Source organism: Varroa destructor, unplaced genomic scaffold (assembly GCF_002443255.2).
Source record: "Varroa destructor unplaced genomic scaffold, Vdes_3.0 BEIS01000001.1, whole genome shotgun sequence".
NCBI classification, from domain to species: domain Eukaryota; kingdom Metazoa; phylum Arthropoda; class Arachnida; order Mesostigmata; family Varroidae; genus Varroa; species Varroa destructor.
Genome location: NW_019211454.1, coordinates 28,371,616 through 28,397,778, shown reverse-complemented (window position 1 = coordinate 28,397,778; position 26,163 = coordinate 28,371,616). Strand labels below are relative to the sequence as shown.

The window sequence follows — 26,163 nt, the reverse complement described above, 5'->3', positions numbered from 1 at the left end:
AGACAATCTTCAATGAAACTGGAGCTAACTCTAACATAAGTGCATCCCTCCCCCAGCGATCGTATCACTGTAACCACATAATAGGGATATAACACGATTGTCATCGAGGAACAAGCCGACAAAAAAAGTCAAATAGGGTATTCCCCCCCCGTTCCTCCGGTCCACAGGAAACGCCTTGATTCAAGCTCAATACTTTAACAACTGCAACATCCAGCTAAAGGCTTTCTTTACTCATAACGATTCAGAGCGTATGCACAGCCTAAATCACACAAGTGTGATATGTCCCAATACAGAATGATGTTCTTTACTACACATACATAACTTCAAAGTATACGCGTCTATTAATTTTTGCGCTTAAGCATTTTATGAAGATGCAGAATATTACAGTAGATAGCCGCGTATGTTCAGTACCTAAAGATTGAATTTTCCAACATTTACCTAAGAACTATCATGATGGAGTTATACTCGCATCGTAGTAATTTTATCATGGTCCCTCTCTGCGACACTCAAAGTGCAGTGCGTACAAGCGAAACTCTTTTGGAGGTTAAAGTTTACGATATACGATTGTCTACACCGTTAGCTTTGTGAAGTTTTAGAACAATCTTTTACTCTAAGAAATCAGTTAATTTTCTTGACATGACCGGCTCGACGACCCAGAGTACAGCACATGCTTACCGCTACCCATAATCGAGCAAGTCGTCATTATGACCCGTTTGCAGTAATGTTAAGGAGAGCATCACGTCTCAAAAATCGATTATTTTATTTACAATTATCAAAAATAGATAGCTTCTTGCGGCTACCTTGATGGCTCTGATTTGTTTGTAGGGACTTCTGTGCCAGTACGATTTCCCCTCTCCTCCGATCGTTTTGAGCTTTGTGTAATGTCAACATCGTGTATACATAGATTTTGATGCAGACGTAGGTCTGCATCAAAGTAGGTAATGCTCTATGAACGTCAACCTACGGAATAGTACAATAGATTAGATAATACAAGATCAGTATTCTAAATGTCGTCCGACAAGCGGAATCACGAGGCGGTATGTTTGTATCCTTTATTTGCGACGTCTTCAGCGGATGGCTCCACTATGATTCTTGCGGTCCGCCCGCTAATCGGCATCATCGTCGGAGTGGTGATTACACTGACCGTAGCCGCTGTGGGCCTTGTGGTAGCACTTCGATGTCGCGCTAACAGTAGCAGTCGACAGAGTAAATGTAAGTCAGTCACGTACCTAATTATAACTTGCATCCTCGTACAGCGTTTATACTAGTAGCGGCATATTAAAGGTTGTTGTTTCCGGGAACAGTTGCGTATTGCTCAGATAAACAAAACATAGCTCACTCTGTCTCTTTGTTCTTCGATATCTTTTTAGTTGGCCATCGATCGCAGCCACTCCGATAAACGACTCTTCTATTATTATTATTATTATTATAAATGCTCATTGTTCACATCTGCGTTGGGCATGACCATTTGTTTATATATTTTATATCTAGCTCTTTGGCACTTCACGAACAGAAGAAATCAACGGTGCGAATAAAGTATGTTCCTGAAGAAAGAATATTATGTAGTTTGAATGGTTATAACTTCAATTTTCATTTGTGTGTACGTAAACTACAAGATAATCTACATTAAACGTATAACTGTTCTCTTACTTCCCTTACAAAATGATTACCTTTTCTCATCAATACATTGGGATCAATAACGTTGGGATATCGAGTCACATTTGATGCTGTGGGGCATTCTTGGTCAGGTGTGGATCGTAGACCCTTTAGTGGCGTTGATTTTCTAACGTAAGCGTTATCTTAACAAGAGATGATCCATCGGCAGAGTATTCTATGGTACTTCTTTGTTCAGCCTATCTGTTTGAAACATTCTTATCAGGATATGCTCTTATATCGAAATAGTGGTGTGCAGACCTTCCATGCTGCGGACAAAATCCGCCATCTTCGCTGCCAAATTTATTATGTTAACAGGAATACTGAGCTCTCTAAAGAGATTTTCGAGAAAAAATTGTTCAATTAACTGTATTATCCTATGTCATCCAGTACCTTACGCCTAAAAGCTTATTATGCTAGATCTTCTCCGTGTGGCGATATTATTAATAGCCTCTGAAGATACATCGGCAAGCCACCATACTGGCAACCCGTACTTTGAATAGAAACGGGAAGCTTTATTCACTTTATTCTAGATAGTGGCTTTGCCATACAGCCAAAGAGTCCTATAGCCTTCTCGAATTATGGCCCTCGCAACGCCTGCTTGGTATGAGCATGTGTGGTAGCCTAAAGTACGCATTTTACTAAAGGCTCGATTAGCGTTAGGATTTGATTTAGAAGAGAAATCATAGAAAACTAGAGCCAATTAAATGGTAGTTCCATTGCAAAGTGAGTACCCTTGGATCGTGCGCTCATGATGTTCGGTCCTGAAATAATCATACGGGAGAATGCGCAACGTGATTTCCGATCTGCTGGGATCGTCTGCGAGACGCGATGAGGCTAGCATAGCAGAGAGAAGACAGAATGTTAAAAAATGAAGCAATTAGAGAATGGTCTTAGAGAATACGAGCTGCTGGCCGCGCCCTGAAAGAAGGAAAAAAACGGCCATTGTAGCATAACAATCCAGATTTAACGACCATCGCCACTAAAGCCTTGTTGCGTGCAAAGTCAACATGTTTTCTTGGGCTTCGTATGCCAACGTACTGGTTTGCCTGCTGCTTTCGTGCTCTGTTTCCAATCATTGTATCAGATCCTTTTGTTTCAAGGGTCATTCTTAACGTAAGCAGGTACAACCGTCGAAAGAGTGCGCTTATACTGTTTAAACATTTGTCGCAAGTCCTGCATAATATATGCTTAATAATATTTCCGCAACTACGTAATGCGCATTCTTGTGAATATCTATAATTTCAGTATCAACACACACCAATGAAAAGGACAGCGTAGGTGGTGGACCAGATGAGAAGCCGTTAGCCGTTCTATTGAAGAAGGACCCTCTTGCGATGGGCGAGGAACTCGAATTAGATTGCAAAGGGCCAGACATTATTCCCATAAGAGGAGATCCCACGGCGACCCTCAGTAAGAAGGGCCTCTCAGGTAACAACTGCCGTATGTTGAGCTTCCGCTTTTAGTATCCTTCACTACCTGGCTTCCTGGCCTGCTTTAGGTTTAGTCACTTTAACTGCACATAGCACAGATTAGTTGGTAGCAAGCATCTCCTTGTCGACTAGACACGCGCAGCTGTTGGGGGCGCCTTTGCCTGTAGTGACTGATGCCTACATGCTAATTTTCGGTCGTATCATGTGTTAGCTAGGATGCACAATAATTCATGGCATTCGCTCTGATTAACTACTTATGAATACTAGCATTACTACTAAGCCTATAAGGTGACAACGACAGGTTCAGCAAATAAGAACTAGCTGTTTGACTTTCCTAGCTATAGACCTTGAAGCATAAAGCAAAGAAAGGTCATAGAATGTTGATTTTTGCTTAGTTTTCCTATGCTGGCTGTTCGTGTTTTTTGTTATTGCTTATAAGAAACTGCTGCGTATGAATCACTTTCGAACTAAGCATGAAGTGTAATAGTCTTCCAGTGATAACTTTATGAAACGTGATGTGTTATACTTGGAACTCAGTTACAGTTGTGTGAGTACAGGTGTAAACAACTAATACAATAAAAGCTAATATCGAGCAAAATTCACTTAACTCTACCGTTAAGAACAACAAGAGAGAATAGGAGATTCACCGGCATAAACCATGGAAAGGCACTTACGATATTATCCCGTGTAGTACCGCAATGTAGAGTTATATGAACTAGGACTGAGTCCTTATAGGATACTAATGGTTTTATGCTAACAAATCCGTTATTCAATCTCCCTAAAGGACGAATTTTTGTTTTTCCAAGTTAACCTATTATCTCGGCTAGAAAGGACGATGCTTCATAGTAATTTTATGCCAAGATAGTTACTTCGAGAGTTATGAGTAGTCCAGCCTAGACCTTCATAAAGTTCTACTAGATCACGTGAAACTGTGTTTTGAACGTCCCAAATCCAGAAGTTGTATTTTACTCAAGGAATTAAAAAAAAACTGTGACGATATGCATAGTATTCCTTGAAACCTGCTTGACGACGTGAAGAGAATTACTTATGATCATGATTATCCTACCTTGTATACGCCTTTATGGCTAGTTCTTAAATGCGCTATAATAATGCGGTTATAACAATTACTTTTAGAAACAATTTAGGGCATGTAGTAGAACAATTATGAACATAGTTAATTTTAGCATGGCTTATATACGCATGCTCCATATATGTACTATATATGTGTTTCATGTATGCGCGAAACGCAGTGACTACCGTATCTTTAGGCTGGTTATTTAACATAGCACGATGCAATTCCTTTAGAAATACTCGCTATGACTTTAGTTGGTTACGGGACATGTATCTCTGCAACGGGGGTAACCCTGGTGGAAACATATTTTTTTGTTCTTTATAGGTGAACGATCGCTCGATAAATTTTTGGCCTTTAAACTAAGTTCGAAAAATGTTTACGGCCTCAATTGCACCAAATATCTGACTAGCGTACGCTGTCAGCTTAATCGTAGTCATATCTGTAATGGTTAAAAAACGTAGAGGCCCGTACAGCTCCGTGCCTATATAACCGCACTGTCCATTCCAAGCTATGCACTGACGTTTTTAAAAATTGCTTTAAGGCTAAGTGATCTTTTAGGGTTTCAGCGCCTTTGAGTTCTTTTGAGGCCTACATACAAGAGTGGTTCTCACCGGCGAAAGCTAGTTCTGAAGATTAATTGGGCCAGGCAAAATATCTAGATTAAAAGCTTGTTTTTACTAAAAAGCGCCTAATTTTTCCTATTGTTATAGTTCCATTTCATGCTAAATTGGCTTCGATCAACGTATCAGAGATGAGTGAAAACCCTGGGGCAGTTAGCAGCTGCACTCTGAAGCTATGTGTATTTGAGTAACGCTTGTTAGACTAATAGGAAATCGTGGATGCATTAGACATAACTCGTCATAGGTAAATACATATGATCACATAGATAAAAAAATAAGAATTTTTTTACGACTGGCTTTGCTGTTATTATTTAAATTCAAGACTATGTAAATCTGGAGCGGTCCGGAAAGGGTCTACAGGTAGATTCGCGGTACTCAACGTTACTAGCTGGCCGGTCAGAAGGGGTAGACTCTAGCCAGGCCATTTTGACCACACAATTGGTAAGTTTGCTGATCTCATTCAAAACTCTTGGTATAATACCTTTTATATAAATGAACTCAATTATGAACTAGATGAGTTACTTGTCCTGGTGTAACAATGCTAATCAAGTTACTATATAGCTAGGTTAAAAACTGAACTGTTGTGGGTCACTGCTTTTTATTCTTTTACAATTCCAAGTAACTCAAAAAGATATTTGAATATTCAGTAATCCGTTTTGCCTAAATAAGACTTAAATAGTAACCTGAATGTTAAATTACATTATCATTGTTGTCATTTTTTTACGGTCGTTGTTTTTATTATTTGGTACTTATTCTTCTTGATTAATTATTATTTGATCTCTCTTATACCGTTCTTTTCCCCTTTTTCCATCTCTGGTCAATTTTTCCCTACAACATAGGCCCAAGACATATTACTGGGCAACAGCGGTTTGGGAACAACTGTTGATCCGTCTCAGGCGAGTAGTGTAACAGCGGATTATTCGGAGTTAGTGTTTGCCCGGAGCGTCGTTGCTCTTTCACCTCCAGGCCACCCCGACCCGCTTGGGCCTCCAGTGGCCCCTACACAGCCGTTGCCCCCTGTCGGCGGGACGCTCGGACGTCGGGGGCACACGGCCGGTAGTGGAGGGAAAGTCCCACCAACCGAGTTCGCCCGAATTGATTTTCACCGGACGCTACGGCCAGTGCCCGGGCAGCATCTCTTCGCTGCCACAGAGGACCACTCGACGTACCCAACCGTCGGAGACATCGACCCCAGTTTGGCTACCGAAGCTAACAGCGGCATAGAATCCACTGTATAATATTAACGACAACAATAAAAATAGTAACACAATGGAAAACAACAACCAGAGAACGCTGATAATGATAAGAAAATAATAACGTAATAAAAATGTTATTGTCATCGATCGTATCATCACAAAGACATACGTCTTGGAGACACAGATAGTCAGACAAACACAGGCCGCGTATATAATACGGGGCAATGGAAATTTTTCTCCCCCAGTTCGCTGCAATGAAACACTTCTAAAAGTATAGGTCACTACAGAAACGTATGTCCTCGAGATCTGATTTGCATGAACATTGCACTAGCGTTAAAGAAAGTCTCAGCCTCCCTGACAGGATTTGCTGCCATTTTTCCGGTGAGGCTTGTTTCAATTTCCGATCCTCACTGGGAATTAGGCAGAGGAATGACAGAAAAGTAATATTTCCCTTCACATGAAAAGCTGGGAATAGGCCAACAAAATAGATATAATAGGTCAAAAAAGTAAACAAACTGTGGCGCCGGACATAAACTCGGTCGCACAAAAACTCTACGTATGTAAACTATACGTCGTCTACCTATTTGGGGTAGATAAACAGTTCATATCACGGAAAATAGCTGACACGGAGCAAAATCTATAGTTTAATTCAAATTACCTTCTGTCAAATTAACACTATACATGTATACATATATTTATATACATATACTGGAAGACTAACTGTCTTTCCGACAATAACTCCGATGGCTTTAGTAAACAAAGTAAGGAAAAAAATACAATACCGAACGTATAAACTGAGGCAGAGAAAAAGGGAAGAAGGAAACGAAAATAGTCACCACACCATTTCGAACGCAGTTGTTGATTGAGTCTCCTTTTTGAACAAGCTAACCGGAATAGGAGCTGAATTCCCATATTGATTCGTCATTCGTTACCGCTTCGGTCTATGAATCACGATAACACTATCCAGTAATTAACATTAAATTACAAATCTCTATATATATGAATAGTGAAAATGCGAGCTGCAACTAATTTCCTGGCTTCTTGTAAACAAGTGCTTAGTTCCTTTCTTAAAAACACGTTGATCATTCTGCAGTCCTGTTTGTGCGTCTTATGACCTCTCGACCGTCTCATGCGACCGTTATATCTTCCAGTCCATTAGCTAAAGCGAAACCCGACAGGGTTCAATTCCGAACTAGCGATCGAGTGAAGCCATTCCCCTCGTCAACTACCCATTCTCAATCAGCCCCCATATGCTATTGTATAAAAAAAAGTAGCATAACAGAACTGTGATTTTGATCGTAAATTAAGCTTAATCTTCAGTGAGTTATTTATGAAAAGAGGAGACGCCAATCGCGACAACGTTGAATTTGTGCGCAGCGCTTAGCTGAAACCCAAAAGTCTGGGTAACAACAATACATAAACGGATTCCCCTTTATTTTTTTCGCGGTGGCATGCATAATCAACTTTGAACGCATAATATGCGCATGTACGCTTCGCAATCAGATCATGCAGCACATGCATCAAGGTGTGGATTACTTGAAGCTATTAACTTCACGCGTTTAAGCCAAACTTTGCAAATATTTTCTTGTATATGCGTAAGGCTTCCCTAGACTATAGTAGCAATTATTTTCTTTCTTATGGTCGTCAATACTGTTGCGTTAGCGGAAACAATCTATTAAAATTGCCACGTAAGCTGGAAGCATGAAAACTAGATCGAGGTTAAAGCCTAAATTCTCTTCCAATTGTCTGTCCCCTAACGCAAATACCCTCTTTTCAGGGTGCTGATCATTGCATTATTAATGTGACAGGCCTGATACAGTCCCTGGAGAGCTCGTAAAATAAGTTTTTATGCAAGTGGGCGTACGGTCAAAGCACTTGCCTCATTATTGTGATAAGATATAGTAGACGCGACAATGCTGACTGCATTTTGCTATCTCCTTTTACCGGTTATAAGCGCATTTCGTTTTTGTGTCTTTTGGTTTTACGGGCCCGCTACCTAAGGTCCCTTTACTCACGGCACGCTAACCTTCTCGATTGATTTTGTCCTTTCTGTCTAAAAAGTCCCAGATCCGTGTAGGGCGAAGGACGTCGGTTTCATTGGCATGTCAGAGTTCCATTAGCATGTGCCTCATAAAGGGGAAGGTTCGCATCGGGTGTCACTCAAACACCCTATCGTTGTTATGTCGTCTTTTGGATTAAGGCAAAAGCTGCGCAGAGGCCGTTGACGCGTTGGTAAATCGGTTCAATCTACCTCAGTAATAACGGTGATAGAATATCGTTCGTGTTCTAAATGTGTGTGGACAATGACTCCGTAATAATTGCCGCGCTAATATCGCACATAGATATGGCATCAGTCTCTTCTCTTCCTATATACTCTTCCCCTATCCAGCATACTGTCGTACTTGTAGTTTTTACTTCATTGCCCGTTGGCGTTAACTCCTTGGAGTGCTGTCGCTGAATGCTGTTGCACCACGCAAACGATACGTCGTCATCCAAGTAGCTAACTAACTGGCTGGAACGAAAATACAAGCGGATATGTACAGGCAGCATAAATAATATTACATATATAGATAGAGAGACTGGGAAAAACGAGCCCTTTTGTATATTACAAGTGTAAATAAAATTCCTTCTAAATCTTTAAAGTTCAAATAGATCAATAAAATGTTTCAATGTCTGAGCGCGCGTAAAGCAAAAACAAAGTGAAAGGTTGAGTATGATCAAGGGCAAATGTTTGACAGTCTGTAGACGAGAGACTGTGCGAGTGCGAGGATCGTTTCAGACGAAGTGCGAAATCTAGAAAAAGGCTAAAAATATTGTGGATAAAAAAATACAAAACACAGGTAGATAATAGCATGATTTTGTTCTGTGAATGACAACAATTCTGATCATTTGAGCTGAGATTAAACAGAGTCAGAGAGAAGAAGCTGGGAAAATACATCTAGAAAATAGGCGGATGCCAGAAGCAGTATACGCAGTGTCGGCAACGGCACGACTGGGTAAATCGTATCCTCTCACAATAACCTGGGCGGACGAGATTTAAGAATACAACACAAACTGAACCTCTAAGGCTATACGATTGCAACCGGAAATCCAGGTAAAAGCTAAGCTTATACTAGAAACATAAGAAAAAAAAAAACCTAATTTGCAAGGCCTGGTTGGAAGGGACTACTGCGACCGTAAAAGGCAAGAAACACAACGAAAAAAAAATGAATGCTAAATAAAAAATTCGTAATCGATTTATATACACATCGTAAAACGATGATGATGTATTTCGTGGCGATGAATTAAACATATGATTATAATTAGTATAATTATACGTGTGATATTGTTGGCGTTGTTGAGTTTTCCCCTAGTACCGTGCATATAAACAAAATATAGAAGCATGCACACATTTTGTGGTATTAGTGAATATAATGGAAAATAATATAACGGTCTGAACATATTCAAGTTCCTTCCTAGAATCAACTTGAATAGATACTGATAGTAAATCGATTTCGATTATCGCGAGAATGGTAGCGATAGGCAACATGGCGATACTACGCATGGATATCCCGACACTGGAATTACTGCTATAGATTGATCACTACATAACTCAGCTGAAACCATAGAAAATGTGCATGCAAAAAAAATTAGACAAGATGCAATCATTTTAGCTGATTACTGGTATAAAATTCTAAGAGAACGATTATATTGAACCAAGACGATGACGAATTACAGATACAGACACACAGACCGAAATGCTGAAAAAGCGAACGCAAGACCACCACCCTCTTGATATATATATATCTGAATACTGTAATTAATTGTAATATAATAGTGTAAATGTTATTTTCTAAATCTCGAGTCAAAATGCTGTACATTGTGATCCAACCATAAACTGCTGTACATGTTATGAAAAATATAACTATTTGCGATTTATTTGGTTCCGTGTGTTCATTTTACATATTATAGTCTGTACACTGAGGCTGACACCTATGACTTGTACTAAAAGGGTACGTAACGCACAGAACGTTTTTTCAGCCGACTTCATTAACCAAGGTAAACTATCGCTTTCAAAGCATATCGTAGATAATTACACAGATAAATTGAATCGTAGATATATATATATATATATATATGCCGACAACTTCCCCAAAAAAATTTGTTCGACAAATGTCTTCCAACAGTCATTTTGTCAATTCACCAATCACCATAAAAAAGTTAGTCATCCGTTAGTTACCAACAAAAAATAGTCAGACGCGTAACCGCTGCCGGTAACGTAACACTCAGTTAGAATATAGCGTGATATATGACGCCTGACGTTAGCTAAGAACCGTCAACGATTTTAATTATTAAATCGGTAAGTTAGGTAAAGTGCTTAGTTAGAGAAATAGCAATCCAAAAATATCATAGTTGTAAGCTCGCCGCCTCGCTTATTCTGCTACGGTGACAGCCATTTCCCGTATACGTAGATAGAACAAAAAATCGAGATAACTAACAAGTCTAGACTGAGAATATCTCAGTCTAGACTTGTTAGTTTATTGCACTTCACAGAAAAATATAAAAAGGGCTTTATCAGATCGTAATTACCTTTACAATACGTTCCTGCAGCCATTACACAGATTTTGTTTCTTTACTTATCGCGTCGCACAACAGTCTGTCTTCCTCCTAGGAAGTAAGGTGTAAACTTAAACGATACGTACAAGCGCGCATGCCAACCTAAAGGTCTGTGATATGTTTTCATAATAGCAATTTGTTTGTCAGATACAGGATCGAAACTGTAACTCGATGGTGCAGTGCCTGATTTCAGATTTCCTCTTGTCTAACTAAAAGCCACCTTTGTTCAAACGCCGCTCTTTTGTTTGCTGTACTGACAAAAAAGTGTCAGAGATGAATCGCATTATGTGGAACTATGCTAGTTGAAAAATGTTGCCTATGGCCCTTTAAGGACTTGCGAGTCTTTTTATCATGACAAAACGAGAAGATATTAGGAGGACCAATTTAGACATCTAAATGCAAACGGCTCGTTTTGCATCACACGCTCTAGAATTGGGCGAACCTTGTATATGTACACGGCTACTCTTGTCTCCAAAGCTTTCGATTATACAGGCCTGCCCTACTGCAAGAAGAAGACGTTTCGTAGAACGCCTGCCATTTGCAGCCCGTCAGGCTCTTATTATTACATCATAGCCATAAACGTATCGGAAGCGATGTCAAAATTCGATGGTCTAATCCAACTCTGAAAAGTTCAATTACCAAGAATTTTTTTGGATTCTTGAGCTACCTGATTAATGTATAAAGGTACAGGGCTTCCTTACCAACCTGTTTAGGACCCACAATGGCGACAAGGTTTTACACCCCTTTCAACGGCGTAGTATTATCCTTTCATAGCACAACGATTTCCTAATGCTGCGGTTCAATTTATTCGGTAGAAGGTCATAAAAAAACTCGTTGGACGATGGTCGAACACGGTCGTTCGTTCAGCCAGCAGACCTCATTGTTTTTCTTCGTTACGTGGCAACGGGCTAGATTTATAACTAAGAACAGAAAAAGGAAGAGGCTATAGCAGAAGCATGAAGCAGTCGTGCGAAGTCGGCTGGCCGCGCCTCGTTGATTCTTATAGTCGTACAATGCCGCACAGAGCGAGTATTAAGGCGAGTGTTTGTGTACGCAGTGGTCTAACACATACGAGAACGTAAGACGTTCTGATCGGATCACCAACGAGCAGCCACATGCGTATAAATAACCTGAAATGCTGAGTGGACCGACAATTTTTCGACGGACTCTAGGACTATGCGATTACGCGGCTAACAACGCCATGTTACTATGAGATTGTATGAGGCTTGAATATGACTTAATTTTTCTTGTGGTATATTATAAGCCAATGCGCTATGTCTAGATAATCAACTGGAACCGGTAGTCTCCAACTTCAGACCGCAGGGTTAGCTTTAACGACAATGTCTTGAAAGGTGCTTGAGATTCGCTACGAATCGATAGTTTTTCTGTACTCACCTTTAGGAAGCCAGTGCATGCAATCCGCGTCCTGATTTAACACTAATAATGGGTTTTTGATGATGCTAAACATTTATGTTTCGTCGTGATTGACTCAACGAGATGATAGATAATGCGCGTGCTTTGTGCCTAAAAACCCAGACGATGATGCCGCGCCCTTTGCTGGCTTATATAATATACATGTATAATTCTATCATTGTACTTTTACTGCTAGGATAATTACTTTGTCGGATCTTGTCATTTCCTTATCAAACATAGAGTCTACATATGGCGTTTGACGTGGTTACAGTTGAAAATATTGTTGAGTTAGTTTTGGACATGGGTTATGATGAATACGGCATAGGCTTTTGCACAATTTGCTATACTATCCCACAAGTGCCGAGATTATAAGGACTTCTTATTTACGGTAAAATTGCTTACCATACGAGATATCGACCGCACCAGAGTGACAGATTATGATTGGTCACATAATAAAACATTCATTTATGGTAGACATCTACAAAGGACGTATATTCATAAAATGAAATTGTCAAACTTTGTGCTTAACGAAAGCGATATGCCAAGTGCGCTAGGATCTATGTAGGTTAATATGGCACTTCCAGTTTGCGTAGCTACAAAGGCTTTCCTTGTAGCTTTGAAAGGGAATGAAAGGTAGGCACATAGCTTGCGGAAACAGGCTTGCACTAAAAATAATTTTGCTCACGAGCTCTTTTCTGGGGGCGGTGAACAAAATTTTTAACTCAAGGCATAGCAATCGCAGATCATTAGGCGTGTGGCCTGCGCAGTATATTGTCAGAGAGTGAGATGAAGTAAAAATATCACACGCTTCGCGTAATCATCTTGACTTAGGAAACATCTACCAGACGTTTGGCGGAATCTAATTGGTACACGACAGGTCTTGTTATTTTTCCAACGGACGTCATAACTGTGCCTTATGCCTGATCGCATAGCCGAGTACCGTGCGTTCTCCAATAGAAACTGCATCTTCTAGTCGGTCGTACTCTTGTTTTCCTGTCAGTGCCTCATCAAGCGATATTTGCTCTAACTGGGAAAAATACGAATCGTCCATGTCGTATATAGATCCTGAACGTCCTGTACTGAGCGTAGAGCCCTGGACTACGCAGACAGCGTTTTGCTTGGCAATAAGCGACAGCCTATTCGTATTTCTCGTCATAGCAATAGTGCGGCCTTCTCAAGCAGTAACCATGTTGGAATCGGCTTTTCTATACTTAAGTGATTGTTTTGCAGCTTACCTCTATCTTTAAACAGTCACCTCGAAACCATGCGATGCGAGACAAACGTAACCACTGTTAAGCTTCAACAACCAATCGCAGCCCTTGTAACCAAATAAATGTTTATTTCACTTACCGCAGCACCCATTGACAACCAGAATTACATTCTCACTCTTTCTATATGTATATATCTATAAAAAAAAAAAAAGCGCGACAGAGAGAAAGAGAGGTAGAGCTCATAAGACACTTAATCTGGTACGTGCCCTTAGCATTCGTCTAGCCTAATAGTTATAATAATAGTTTTTTCCACACGTATGTAATAAGCCTTCTGTTCTTCATGCACAAAGTCAGTTTATTTCTCTAAATATATCTTAGAGCCTTAAACTGACTATCAAGCATGAGTAAATGGAATACAACCATAAGTTAGTTATGCAATGTAATGGTGTAAAGCAACAAGGTCGATTACCGGTACTTTTACATTTGACACCGTTTCTCGAATATACGACACCAGTACATCTGCATAAATGGGTCATGATTCAGATGTGTGCAAGCTGACATATACTGTGCCGCTGAGTGTTCTTGCCCAATTCAGAAGAACAAGTTTCAACTTCGGTTCTTTTTGGTTCACGCAAACTATCTTCATGAAGAATCCCCGCTGTCTGAAACCTTTGGACCCCCGCCTTTATCTGAAAACAAGCTTCCCAGAATTTTTTTTTAGACCGCCTCAAGAATTCGCTGACGCTGTTAAGCTCATTAAAAGCGAAATTTTTTATTAGTGTTATTCAGTACCCAGCAAACCAAGAGGGATGCTTAGCCATAACGTGTTGCGCGCTTTTAATTTAAGCTCTTTTCGATATCTTTGCTTTCTCTACTTGCCCGTATGCCGGCCGATGCCAATGCGTATTCTGTGTATCAACAAATTCACTAGAACTTCGTGAATCTACACAACAGGCTATTAAATATACGAGATCGGAAGGACTGATCTGAAATTATTCACGACGAATGTAGCAAAAATCTATTGAAAATCAACAAACCCTAATATTACTAGTTAAGCTTAAGTTGTTGTTATTATTATTGGTGCCTTTTTATTTACTATTATAACCATATCCTTAGTACGCATTTAACGAATTATCTATTTTAAATGAACGCTTTATAGGTCACGAGAAAATATGTAATTAAGCGGCTGTGTGTCAATTCGGCGGCTCAAAACTCCAGTGCGGCCATTACTGAAACAAAGCGAGCCTTAATTTTGAGAAAAAAAAACGTTGATGTACGTTCACAGATGGGTTAAATTTCAAAATCTAATCACTCGGGACTAAATGCTCCGTTCCAAATCAGCGGAGGTGCACGTACCGAGGACATACACGAGGACATACACTGCTATTGTAATTGATCCGAAACGAAAGTTTGCCTAGTGACAGTGTAGTATTTACTCATGCGTGTACGACTGATAAACAATTAACTCTGTCGGTTTTACTAACTAATATTAAACGTTATATTATAGAAAAGACGGTTCCCAAGAAACATCCAACACTACAGCAGCCTCTTTTTACATATATAATCTTCAATTAATTTCGGCGTCCGTATCTTGCGTGTAGGGATCTCAACCTGATTGACTATTCACCTATCTCTTGCCCATGTCCTAGACGAAGAAAAGCCTTAAGTATGCTGGACACTTGCTGCATGCAATGTTTATTTAACATTGTCCAAGCGTTATTTCTAGAGTAGTTCATCCAACTGTAAAAAATATTATGTTCAGAGACGTACAGATTCGCTGAGGTTCTTTGTTATCGATAACGAGAGTAGCCATTTGAAGACGAAAGACTGCACACTAAAGCAATGTACAATAAGGTTAATGTGTGTAACTCACTGGCATCCTGCCCTCGAGTGTGGGAACAGCTGCCACGGGTCATCCCAAACGCTCTGATACGTTTAGCTCAGAAGTAACGAGTTAGCTTGGGAGAAAGGGATATGACGAATTGATTGTATAATTGCAAACTGAAAGACATTCGTTTAGACGGCCAGGGATTGGTTTCTTTTTTAGCTTTTAGATTTTAGCGCCGTAAAAGCTATTATTATATGATTGCGGTACAAATAGTACATTTGTGGACGTATAAAACAATTACAGGTGCTAGAAGAAGCGCTTTTGAATCATGTTCCCTCTAAATGGAGACATGCATAGGCATGTAATGAAGTAGACATAGTCGAGTTACTTTTAATTAGAGGCTTCTCATATGCTACACGTTAGCCATGCATATATTTCGGCTAATAACAATCTGTTAAAACTGTCGTACTTTTAAGGCAATGGAGCAACTGAGGGATATTCGGGCATATTAGCAACACCATGCATAAGGGAGCACTTAAGGGTAGCTTGTCGAACATTGGACAATTAGCATAACATCTGATAACTTACTGCCATGCCCGAACTTAACCAATGTTCAGATTAGTCACCTTCCTCGAATTAGACATGGTGCAATAGGCGCTAGCCCTCGAAGATGCAATTTCAGAGAGCCACCAGCGGCTAAGGGACCTAATCGAAGGTCCAATTTAATCACGCTTGCACATCATTCGTCTGCCAGCTAGTTTAGTTTGTCCGAACTCGGCTCTCGATCATGATCAGCAGCAGATCGAGGAAGGGTTCCCCGACAGGCCATAGACAGTGATGGACCATTCGGACATTGAAGCCTTCCATAGTTGGGTATGCAACAATGCCACGAAGACAACCTTTCACAAAAGTACCGCTGAATGAGCTCGAGCTAACCTCTTCAAGTTCCTTTCAGTGATGATTTTTTATTATTATTAATAAAATTATTATGGGCTGGCCTTACTAGCAGGTTTTAGAGTATCGGTGTTCGGTTCGAGGGTATGGTGATAAAAATGATTTATAAAAAAAGTTAATCATATAATAAGGACGATGAATTTAATACATGAATGAATGCGTTTCTTCATAACTTTAAGAAGCTTTCTTATAATAAAGCTAATTAATTAGTGTGTCAAGTATGTACGTAGAAGAGCTCCTAAAAGGTAGAAAGACAGAATCGTGCAATAGATTCTGCAAGGAATGTATGATTGGAATACCTAATGATCCAGCCTATACAACGACATAAAGTAGCTTTCCATTAAGAATGTGCAGCACATACCCAGAAAAAAATAACTTATATAGTCTTAAAGCAGCAGTTTCAAAATCATTCGGGTCGTCATTGTCGAACATTGCGCTAAACAATGAGAAAAAAGGGTGATACTGATCTGTCCGTACGATACAACTAGGAAAAAGCTGTTATAGCTATAAAACGTAAAAGGGCGACTATGACGCATGCATTGTGGTGTTCCGGACTTGACTTTCGTAGCCAACAGTTATTATTATATATATATATATATATATATATATATATATATATATATTATAATGTACGACCGTGAGCAAGACACTGTAGAACACGGCTTATTTGGGGGTGAAAGAAAATGACGACGTTTTAGTTGTGAGTTGACTAATACGGTTTTTTTTTTTTTATAACAGAGACATCTTGCGATAGTCTGAGAACAACAGTCACAGACAGGCCTGAAGCAATTTTTGCCGATACTTAAAACGTTTCACTAAGACTTAGTAAACATCGTTGAAGTATGCGTCAAAATTTCTTCTGCTACATTAATTATGGCAAACGTATGCCTAAGCTTGAAACTTTCGCCAGTTAATCACGAAGTCAAATAGTCACAGATACGAGTCGGCACCAAACAAATCGCGATCCTTTCCTATGTCCAACGAACAAATCTGTGTCAAATATTAATAGGTTTTCGTATCGGAATAGGTTGTTCCCGTTCACTGGCCGTTCTTGATGTAGAATACATTAGTAATAGATTTGTCTAAGCTGGTTTGGCAAATGTTAATCGAGCTGCCTCTAGCGATAACAGTGGCGACTAGCGAGACGTTATCGCCTTCTAGAACGCTTAGTCATTTCTAGCTGGCGACTTGCGAAAGTGCTACTTCACATAGGCCTGGTTGTCATCTCATTCCATGCACCTCACTTGTCGTTTGAGTGCTTTCGAACGCTGCGCTAAGCATATTTATACTATAATTTGTTAACCCAACTAACCGACACAGTTGCTTAACAGAACCCCAGGCGAGCAACAAAGGACGGTACTACCTTTACGTGAATTTGTGCTTATTCTAACGCTTTGCAAACCATGGAAAAATGGAGCATCATTCTTAACCTGCTTACTGCGTTGCGTTGCTTAAGTCTACGACACCGTCTGCGCCGACAGCGCCCGAGGCGCCGGTAGTTGCGTTACCGGGTTCGCCGTATAACCCCAGAATTCCCGTCTAACCGTACCGTCGAGACCTAACGGACTAACGTTAGCCTCTCGCCTTTCTGCCGACCGTTCTCTCTTAGACGTGCGCCAAGAGAAAGAAAGAGCGAACGTAAAGTCGGTAAAGATAGACACCGAAGAGGACAGAAAGAGGAAGGAGTGATTTTGGGCTACTATACCTGAAAGAACATGAAGCTGAGCACTTTTCCGACCTTTCCTCACTTCATTTCATTTGTCTCCGTTGTTTGATTAGGTGCGAAGAGTTTTACGTCCGGTACCGCCGTTGGACATCCTATCAGGCGGCTGGCTGGTTCCCAGCGCAAAACGAAGTCGATCCATGCTCCTGTAAGACTAGACCAAGTCTTAATTGTTTAATACATTATATAAATAAGCGCAGTTGCATTCAGTGGACAAAAAAGCAACCAAATAACTCTTCTGATAGGTCAGCTTGTTGTTGATGGCATTGCCACATGGTGCTCGTTGAAATCATTTAACCTTAAGCTCTTGGGCCAGTTTTCACGCGACCCAAATTACCGAAGCTTGTGTATATTTCTACAAATTGAACGTTACCTAGCATCATTTACTCTTAAGAAGACATTTTTTAGTTCGTCAATAACTATCTGAGCTTGACTTATACTATAAGAAGGTACCGTAATACGCAATAGCTTAAAATATCAAGTCAATTTCATATGTCAACAAATGTTAAGATGCAACTAATTAGATTTCCTTCACGCGACGTGTAAATTTCATAAATTCTCATATTATCAAGGCTATGATACGGTGCCAAAGGCAGGGCATTTCTCCTATAATTAATAATTTCTCATGTTTTACAGCATATTTTCAATGAACTGTGTGTCTCACTGTGCTTTGAAGAGTGAAGACCTGACACCAAAAGATGTTTTTAAATCACCTAATCGACAGCATTGGGCGGAACTGAATTATAAAAATGTCGGCAAGTCCAGAACTTATCCATTACAATCGTTAGCTTATATAACCATGTTGAAGAAAAGTTTCTAATGGAAATAACAAAGAAACATGCAATAATGCCATCATGAGCAAATTTTTTTTATTGAAATGTATTTTTTAATATTTATATTCGATTTTTGGCTCCTGTATACGCGTTTGTCTTTTGTACTTCCCTTCCAGTTATCCCAAATGCTGCTCTAGGTTACTCAAGAATCTATCTACAAAAAATAATCTAGCAGTAACGTTACAGATGTGCTAGACGTTTAATAGCACTCAATTTTATAGGTAACACCAAACGAAACGTTTTATTATTTTGTTGTATTATTAAGATTATAAAATAATAAAATATAATAAAATATTAAATATTTTATTAATCTTATCCCAATGGACTTGTGCTTCTGCGAAGCGTATCTTGCAACTTGAGTATGTACGAAAAAGGTACTTTGATACATCCAATTATTTAATGCCCCCTGATAGACGTAAAGCACACTGATACCATGTCTGTCTGAATATATGGAATATAGATGGCACATGAAAAGTGCGCAAAAAGTGATCCGAAATCGATACTAAGCTCGCAAAAAAAGAACACGAGTCCTTTCATCGGCCGTTGCCCCCAGACAATTATCCAGGTTTACCGTCTAATGACGCTGGGGGCCAACTATAAGGGTTCAATTTGATAAGGTTTTGAACAATCTGCGTCGCTGTTGTCATTATTAGCCAGACAACATCGTGACGCAAATTAGGACAGACGAAACATGTTCTCGGACTGCAGTAAATCAGTTTATCTAGTATGTCCTTCACGGCTAGATCAGGCCATATAGCATGGTAGTAGAATAAGCAACAAGGATGCTATTGCAGCAAGGCGAGAAAACGAAAGCTTTTGCGTCAAAATAGATTTTATGTAGATCTACGGTGAAAAGTGTTTTAAGTTATGCCTTTGTTTGGCCACAGTGAACAACAATGTTTGCCAAACCAGGGATCAATTAACAAAGAGCTCAGCTATACAACACAAGTTGATATAAGGTATCGCAAATATCATGCAGTGTGGAAAAAATCAGTCCATGGAGCTTTTCGTTTTTCAACGATCCTCTGCTATATATATAAGGCACGCCAAAATATTTAAATAAGTAAAAAATATACTTAACATAAAACCACTCCATGATATACATTTTTCTTGATATATCAGGCTGGCTCAGAAGACGATCTATTAGTTAACTTGCTTTGTGCCTAATACATTTAGAAACAAACACAGTTTATCTTCCCTCTTGTTCCTGATCAGATTCATTAACACTGATGAAATATCTTGAAAGGATAATCTTAACCAGAACTATCTTTCTCTGCTATTCCCTCCTCGACCTTCAGATCGCTACCGCATTCGAAATCGATAATAAGCAGCGTATTTGATCGTATTGAGAGCCCCTAAAAAAGTCTCAGCACCTTCCGCTACAAGCCTGAACCCATGTTCCCCTCGATCTGTTAGCGCAGTATTACACACTAGCTTTGACCTCAACTTGAAAATCCATTACCTATTTTTTGCCATAGATGGCTGACACCCATTGTAGGCTCACTCAAGTCCGATCGGCCGTGAAACAACCAGATATTATCGTTGCTGGCTTTTTTTCCTTTACACCGCACGGGACGCCTTTCGGTCTAGCCTGAAAAGAAAGATCTGTTTGGAAATCTCGTCAGTTCTCCATCAGCAGCCTCTAGCTTTAGTGAAGTTCGCAGTCCCGCAACCGTAGTCGGTCTGCCAAATTAAACGGGCAGGTCTGATCTTCTGTTGTGCTTCATCAGGAAGATTGTTTAATATTCGGATCTACACCTCTGACCTTCTTGCAGAAGACAATGCATCGATTCGTGATGCGCAAATCTTCCTTTCTTGCAAATTGTTCAGCATAACCTTTCTGCCGCTAAACTGTGAGCATTCGTTTCGTCTTAAATTAATGTTATTTCAACAATTTCAATATTGTTTGCGTTACGATTGAACGAACTCATTTCCGACCTCTACTCCGAGATATAATACGTGTTTCTTTATGTCATATGTTCTCTCGTTCTGTCCAGTTGGCTGCCGCCGTCCCCTTTCTTGGTATCTACTCGACGCAGCCCATAAAAAAAGTTGAAGCGTCTATATCTTTGCAGTTGTATTAATTTCTTTTGATGCTTGGCGACCATTTTACGACAATGAAATGCAGTCAACATTGATAGCAATGGTTGTAGCAATGCACAGTTTAGACTAAGTAGCTTCATTGTCGTAGTGAGGTGGAGCTAATTTTTCAGTGTGTAGCAAAAGATAATGAATGTCCTATGTCATTGTGAACGGTCAACGTTTTTCTAGGCTGTTCGAAACATGTGGTGTGCCGAAAATCTTACTTCTGGGGCCTGTTGAGATGGCTTATCAAAAATTTATAGCTTAGTGTATACTTTGAGAGGCAAGAGCCTCTCTGGTTTGCCAACTACGAGACTTTACGAAGCTTCCATAAAGCTCGGACACAAATTTCACTGTGCCATTTAAATTACCGTTTCTGCTTGCCTCTAGGACGTTGATTCCTTAAATATAAACAAGTTCTTTGCTCTTCTCACAAGAATATCAGCCAGGCTAGGTCGTTAAATTTCAATACCACAAATTGCTTGATAGAAGCCTTATTTCCATAGGAATTACTCTGAACTGTATTTCAAAATGTGCATATGTGTATAATTGTAGAAGGAGACATACTGCAACTAAAGCTTTTGCGAGCATTAAATCCTGGGAGCCTGCGAGTGTTGTTCATTTTATTGAAACAGTTAATATTGAGTATCGCTTAGCGAATATTACCAAAAAATAGAATATAAAAACCGTGCTCATTGGTTTAATTTCACACATACGTCACGGTGCGCAGTGTCGAAATTCTCAATCTCGGTTACGATAACCCGCTTAGCTACAGTCGAAAAAAAAAGGGAGAGCCCTCCCGGACCTAGAAAGCCCTCCACATTGTTTCACGTGATACACGGGCAATATATTATTAAGTTTTAAGCACGACAAGCTTCCAGCTAACACAAGCATTTGCCAAACCAATAGAGCAATCAGTAAACGTTCAGAAATTACTGCTTTTTTTGCTAACAAATTTCTGCGCTATAAGGCTATCAAGTAAGAATCTAGGAATTGTGATCACAGCTTAACTTTTAGTTGGTTTTTCGCCACGCAAAGGACGAGGACGTGTATATAAACAAAACATGTTTTACTTATTAACGACATATACGATAAACAACTTTTATCGGGAAAACTCTTGTTTTAATTACTGATACGTGCGTAATATGTCAAGATAACACAAACGATTCCATCAATAGGTTCATTAAATGAGGTCCGTGTCAATTTCTACATAGATACGCGAAAAGGCTTGTCCATATTTTTCCCTTATAAAGATGATAAGAACAAATAAAGACTGTACTCTCCAACCTCTCACTAAAAGGTAGCACAAAATTCAATAAAATGGCATGCATTCAAACAATTTGCGTGAGCTGTGTCGATGCCGGGTGAGATTTAAAGGTATAACAGGGCAAAAAAAGTTCCTTTCGCTATATAAAAAACATCAGTATGACCATTTTTTATTACATGTTACTTATGCATGACTGAACCAGCCAAAATTCGAACGTGTAATGCTCTAGAAGTTTATATCCCTGTGACGTTTAGCTCATTTAAATAAACACCCAGAAATGTCAATGCCGATTGTGCAATTCATTAAAGCTGCGCATTAAATCAAGCTATATGCCTAACCATGAAAATGTTATGGGCCCTGTAAATGCATAACGCGTCTTCCTCACCCCGAGCACCTCCGACATAAAAATCTATAGCCTTGCACATACATAATGTTTCTTCTTTTCGACGATATATATAATATTGGCTAAACTCGGAAGCTAAAATAATTACATAAGACCCATCTTCCCAACGAGAAATATGATAATAATGGCTCGCGTCGCTGGACTTTCCTGCCAGTGCTGGCATGCGTAGGGTTCATCTTGTCAGGCTGGCCCAAGAATGTATTTCAAGTAGTTTGGACCTTTCTACGGTACTTGCTATACCCCAGGAACACGGAACACTGGTTATATACGTCGTCTCCATGTTCCATCCGCGCGATGGCCAATACCGTGAGCGATGATTCCTGTATTCCGCAGTCATACTAAACATATCACCTCCAGGAACATGCCAAGCGTTTTCATCTCAACACTGAATCACCTGTGGCATTACTTCTAATATCGAGGATACATTTCAAACTTCACCTGGCGTGAGTGATGTCTACCTCGCCGGTGTACGACATAGCTTCCTTCAACTCAATTGATGGTTCCGCGTTCATTTTGAACCCAAGCTAACTGTTATAAGTTTTTCAGTTCGAAATACATAGTTATTCTTTGATATACATACATATTTAAACTTTAAAAAGTAATGAGGTTTAATTTTTTAAGAGAAAGAGATGATATTTTTACGTATGCGCGTATCACGATGCTTCGAACTACATTTACCTCTCCATGCCTATCTTTCATAATATTTCCCATTTTTCAGCTTTAATATACGTCACAAAATCCTTCTACCATCATAATTACAGAAGTGGTCCACCGTTATAGAAGTGGGTTCATATTTTATGAATCCATACTTAGCTAGCTGGTTTTTGCCTTAACAGGGTCCTTCTCTCCCCATACAACTCTACTGTTCTTACAATCCTTTCCAGTATCAAGTTGTGATTCGATGTTGTTGGATAGTTCTTCCTTTCTCTCCTTTCTACCTTTAACCGAATACAAACCGCCGTTCTATTGAAAGGTAAATGGAAATCTGCTGAGTTGGTAAGCAGCAACCATCAGAGGTGCTTTCATTTTATTGTTCGCCTTCAGGCAGCTCAAGCGAGTTAGTCTGACGAACGTTTTTCGCCCTCTGCCATTGAGGACGATAACTCAGGGCAACTGCCTTGGAGAACCAGAGCAGGCCAGTGGCTTTGGTTAAACTTCGAGGGGTCTGATGAGAGAGGCCGGGAAAAAGCGGAAAACAGGGTGACGGAACGTCAGGTGGAACAGTGTTCGTTTCCCATATGTCTTCCTCGGTGGTTCGAACACTGCCTTAAACTGACCTGCTAGGCCTTTTGCTACCTAGATAGTAGTAAGCAGTCAACTTTCACTTTTGCCTTCCTCTGTTCGGGTGGTCTTGGGTTAGCCGGCCCTTTTTTGTCCTCATTCGTCTGTTCTGCTCTACTGCGATAGATAAAAAGATGGCAATAGGTTGAATGGCGAGAAAGACCTGTACCTTGAAGGAAACCCAGCGGTAGTCTTAGCTGTGTGTAAAAAGCAAGAGACGCAGTCTTGTCTTATCCACCTCATCGCAGAACGAGGACAGAGAATAGCGATGGCGGCACCAATCGACATCAGCGTTTTAGTTAGGCTTTTTTTTCAAATCAAAGTAATATTATGCATCACTTAACTGTTATATGTGCAACACAAGATAGTAAGATGAAATTAAGCGTTATAAAATCCTTTGGAACATAAACTACGACCCTCGAACATCCTATTTGAAGAAAGATACATTAAACATCAAAAGTTAAATACGGCGACAGCGTGATCCTCAGCATTGGAACTTCTGACGCAGCCCTATGGGCTCGACTTTATTCTGTGCTTTGCCTTTAAACAGTTAAGTTAAACAGGCTTACCGAATGGCTTGGTATTCTGATCAACCGTAATTAGGCTAAACTCCTGCGGCAGATTTGTGCAAAATTCAACTTAGTGAGTTAGTAGTTCACAAACAAGTTAGCTTTATCTAGGGAAAGTTGAGAGAATAAATGGAGATAATTAAACTTACTGAGAAACATCGGGGAATGTTTCTGTGATAAGACTAAAGAGATACAACACGTCATAATAAATCAAATAGTTATGATTAGGTTTAAATGGCTTGAGTGTAACATTCTGAATGCAGCACATTATTGAAGCTTCGACTGCTTTGAGCCTGTAGAAGTCTTCATCGTGGTGCCTTCTCAAATGGTAATTTCTATCAAAAAAAAAATAGAATATCTATTCATAGAATATTGCACATGAAATAGATATGATATAGATAGAATGGAACAATAAAAGCAGAACGTCCGGTCCTACAAAATGAAACCTACATCGGAACATCGCCTGAAGTCTCGGGGACAAGCGAAGATGGCAAGGAAGTAAGTGAAGCTAGAATAAAAGGCCAGCTATACTTGTAGATTTCGTATAATGCTCGGTTGCCCCAAGACAACTTTGCAGTCATTCAGAGTACCCTATGCTGTTTTTATGTGGACTGAAACCATCGGAGTGAATTGTATGCGTACTTAGTTTCAGAATTTTTACATAGATTAACTAATGTTAGAATGTTGAATAGTGGATAAGGCATAGGGGACACGGTTGAATATGTTTATTGACTTCACAGTCCTATAGATTCGGTAGTAAGGTTATTGTTCAGACCTCACTCTGCACCCTATATATCTGATAAGCGACTTGTCAAGAATGCGACTATCGGTGATAGCCATAATGCACCGTTTAAAAAAAACATTATGTAAACAAAAAGTATTCAAGAGCACTTGTATTTAAAGAAACATGTCTTTTGACAGTATTCAACGCGTAGTTTATGTTGATGTTAGACATCGTTCATCGCGTAAGATGGAGCGCAAGAAGGTGTACTTGCGTTTCTTAAAAATGGAAAACTAACTTCAAAAAGGAAGGCTCATTACCGCCTAAAGAGCCAATACTTGCCTTATTAAGTTATTAATTTTTAAGAGAATTAATTTTCCAGATTTGTTTACGGTTTGCATCAAAAAGGTAAAATCGAATTAATAATTAAACATTGCCATAGAGAAGAGACTGGGGCGTTGAGCTCACGGATACGAGGCACACTTTTTTCTAACCTGATTGTACTGTTATTATGATCTCGTTTCCAGACACGGGTATGGGTTACGTTTAATTTTAACATGTACTTGACCTTTAAGGTTTTCTTTATGATGACTCTGGTCGTGCTTACTGAATATTTCGTACAGGAAAATTTGCGCTTATTCTCCTAGAAAAAGCTAACGTTTCATAAAATATGTGTTCACTGTTCTAAGAACTGTTGTCAACTGTGAATGTCAAAAAGGCAATTACCTAAATTGTGGAATGCTAAATCCCAGACACGGAGGACTGATTGATCAGACAACTCTATTCGACAGGCCACCGGTCTCCAGAGAGCTTCGAAAACGGTGTGCCTATTTTATACGAGAGATCGTGGTCTTTGTAATAACGATCCCTTCGCTGCAAATACATACAGGCGGATATGCCTCTACAGCCTGCATGCACCCGCAAGTGCATTTATGTAATATATAGATAACTGAATTATTACAGCATATATTTAATAAGACTGTTATGCGGCCTTAAATGACAGCAGTCTGACAGGATGAATTCAAATCTGCGGATGACCAACTGATATCCGAAGGAGGCCACTAGCAGTAGAAGGCTAAGCGGCCGTAGTATTATCGATTTGTCCTATGAATGTGACATGTCCAAGAAACCGATTTTCCGCCAACTAAGGCAGTTATATGTCCCATTACAAAAATCTTCCGGTTAATTCAACTGGTAGTGAATTTTATTCATGCTTCTATTGGTCCTACGTGAATATTCTATGCTACATTTCTTTAATATTGCTGCGGTACATAAAAGGACTACTTTATCATAATAACTAGTTACGTC

General features: G+C 39.7%; 1 protein-coding gene and 1 long non-coding RNA gene across 5 annotated transcripts in view; one reads left to right on the top strand and one right to left on the bottom strand.

Annotated features, from left to right (window-relative positions):
* Positions 1–9,892, top strand: part of LOC111243395 (neural cell adhesion molecule 2-like) — a 71,449-nt gene extending 61,557 nt beyond the window's left edge. For 3 of the 4 annotated variants that reach the window (XM_022788889.2, XM_086976350.1, XM_086976455.1), the window contains 4 exons: positions 1,072–1,212; positions 2,902–3,096; positions 5,101–5,219; positions 5,618–9,892. In XM_022788889.2, coding sequence (XP_022644624.1) covers positions 1,072–1,212; positions 2,902–3,096; positions 5,101–5,219; positions 5,618–6,016 — 854 coding nt within the window. In that variant the 3' untranslated portion in view covers positions 6,017–9,892. The remainder of the gene's footprint in view (positions 1–1,071; positions 1,213–2,901; positions 3,097–5,100; positions 5,220–5,617) is intronic. The other variant, XM_086976412.1, reaches the window with a different exon arrangement.
* LOC147758474 (uncharacterized) lies at positions 744–13,299 on the bottom strand. Its single transcript, XR_015318314.1, has 2 exons — positions 13,219–13,299; positions 744–2,490 (listed from the first exon to the last, which is right to left on the bottom strand). It is a non-coding gene; the product is annotated as an uncharacterized LOC147758474 (long non-coding RNA).
* Positions 13,300–26,163: the final 12,864 nt, after the last annotated feature.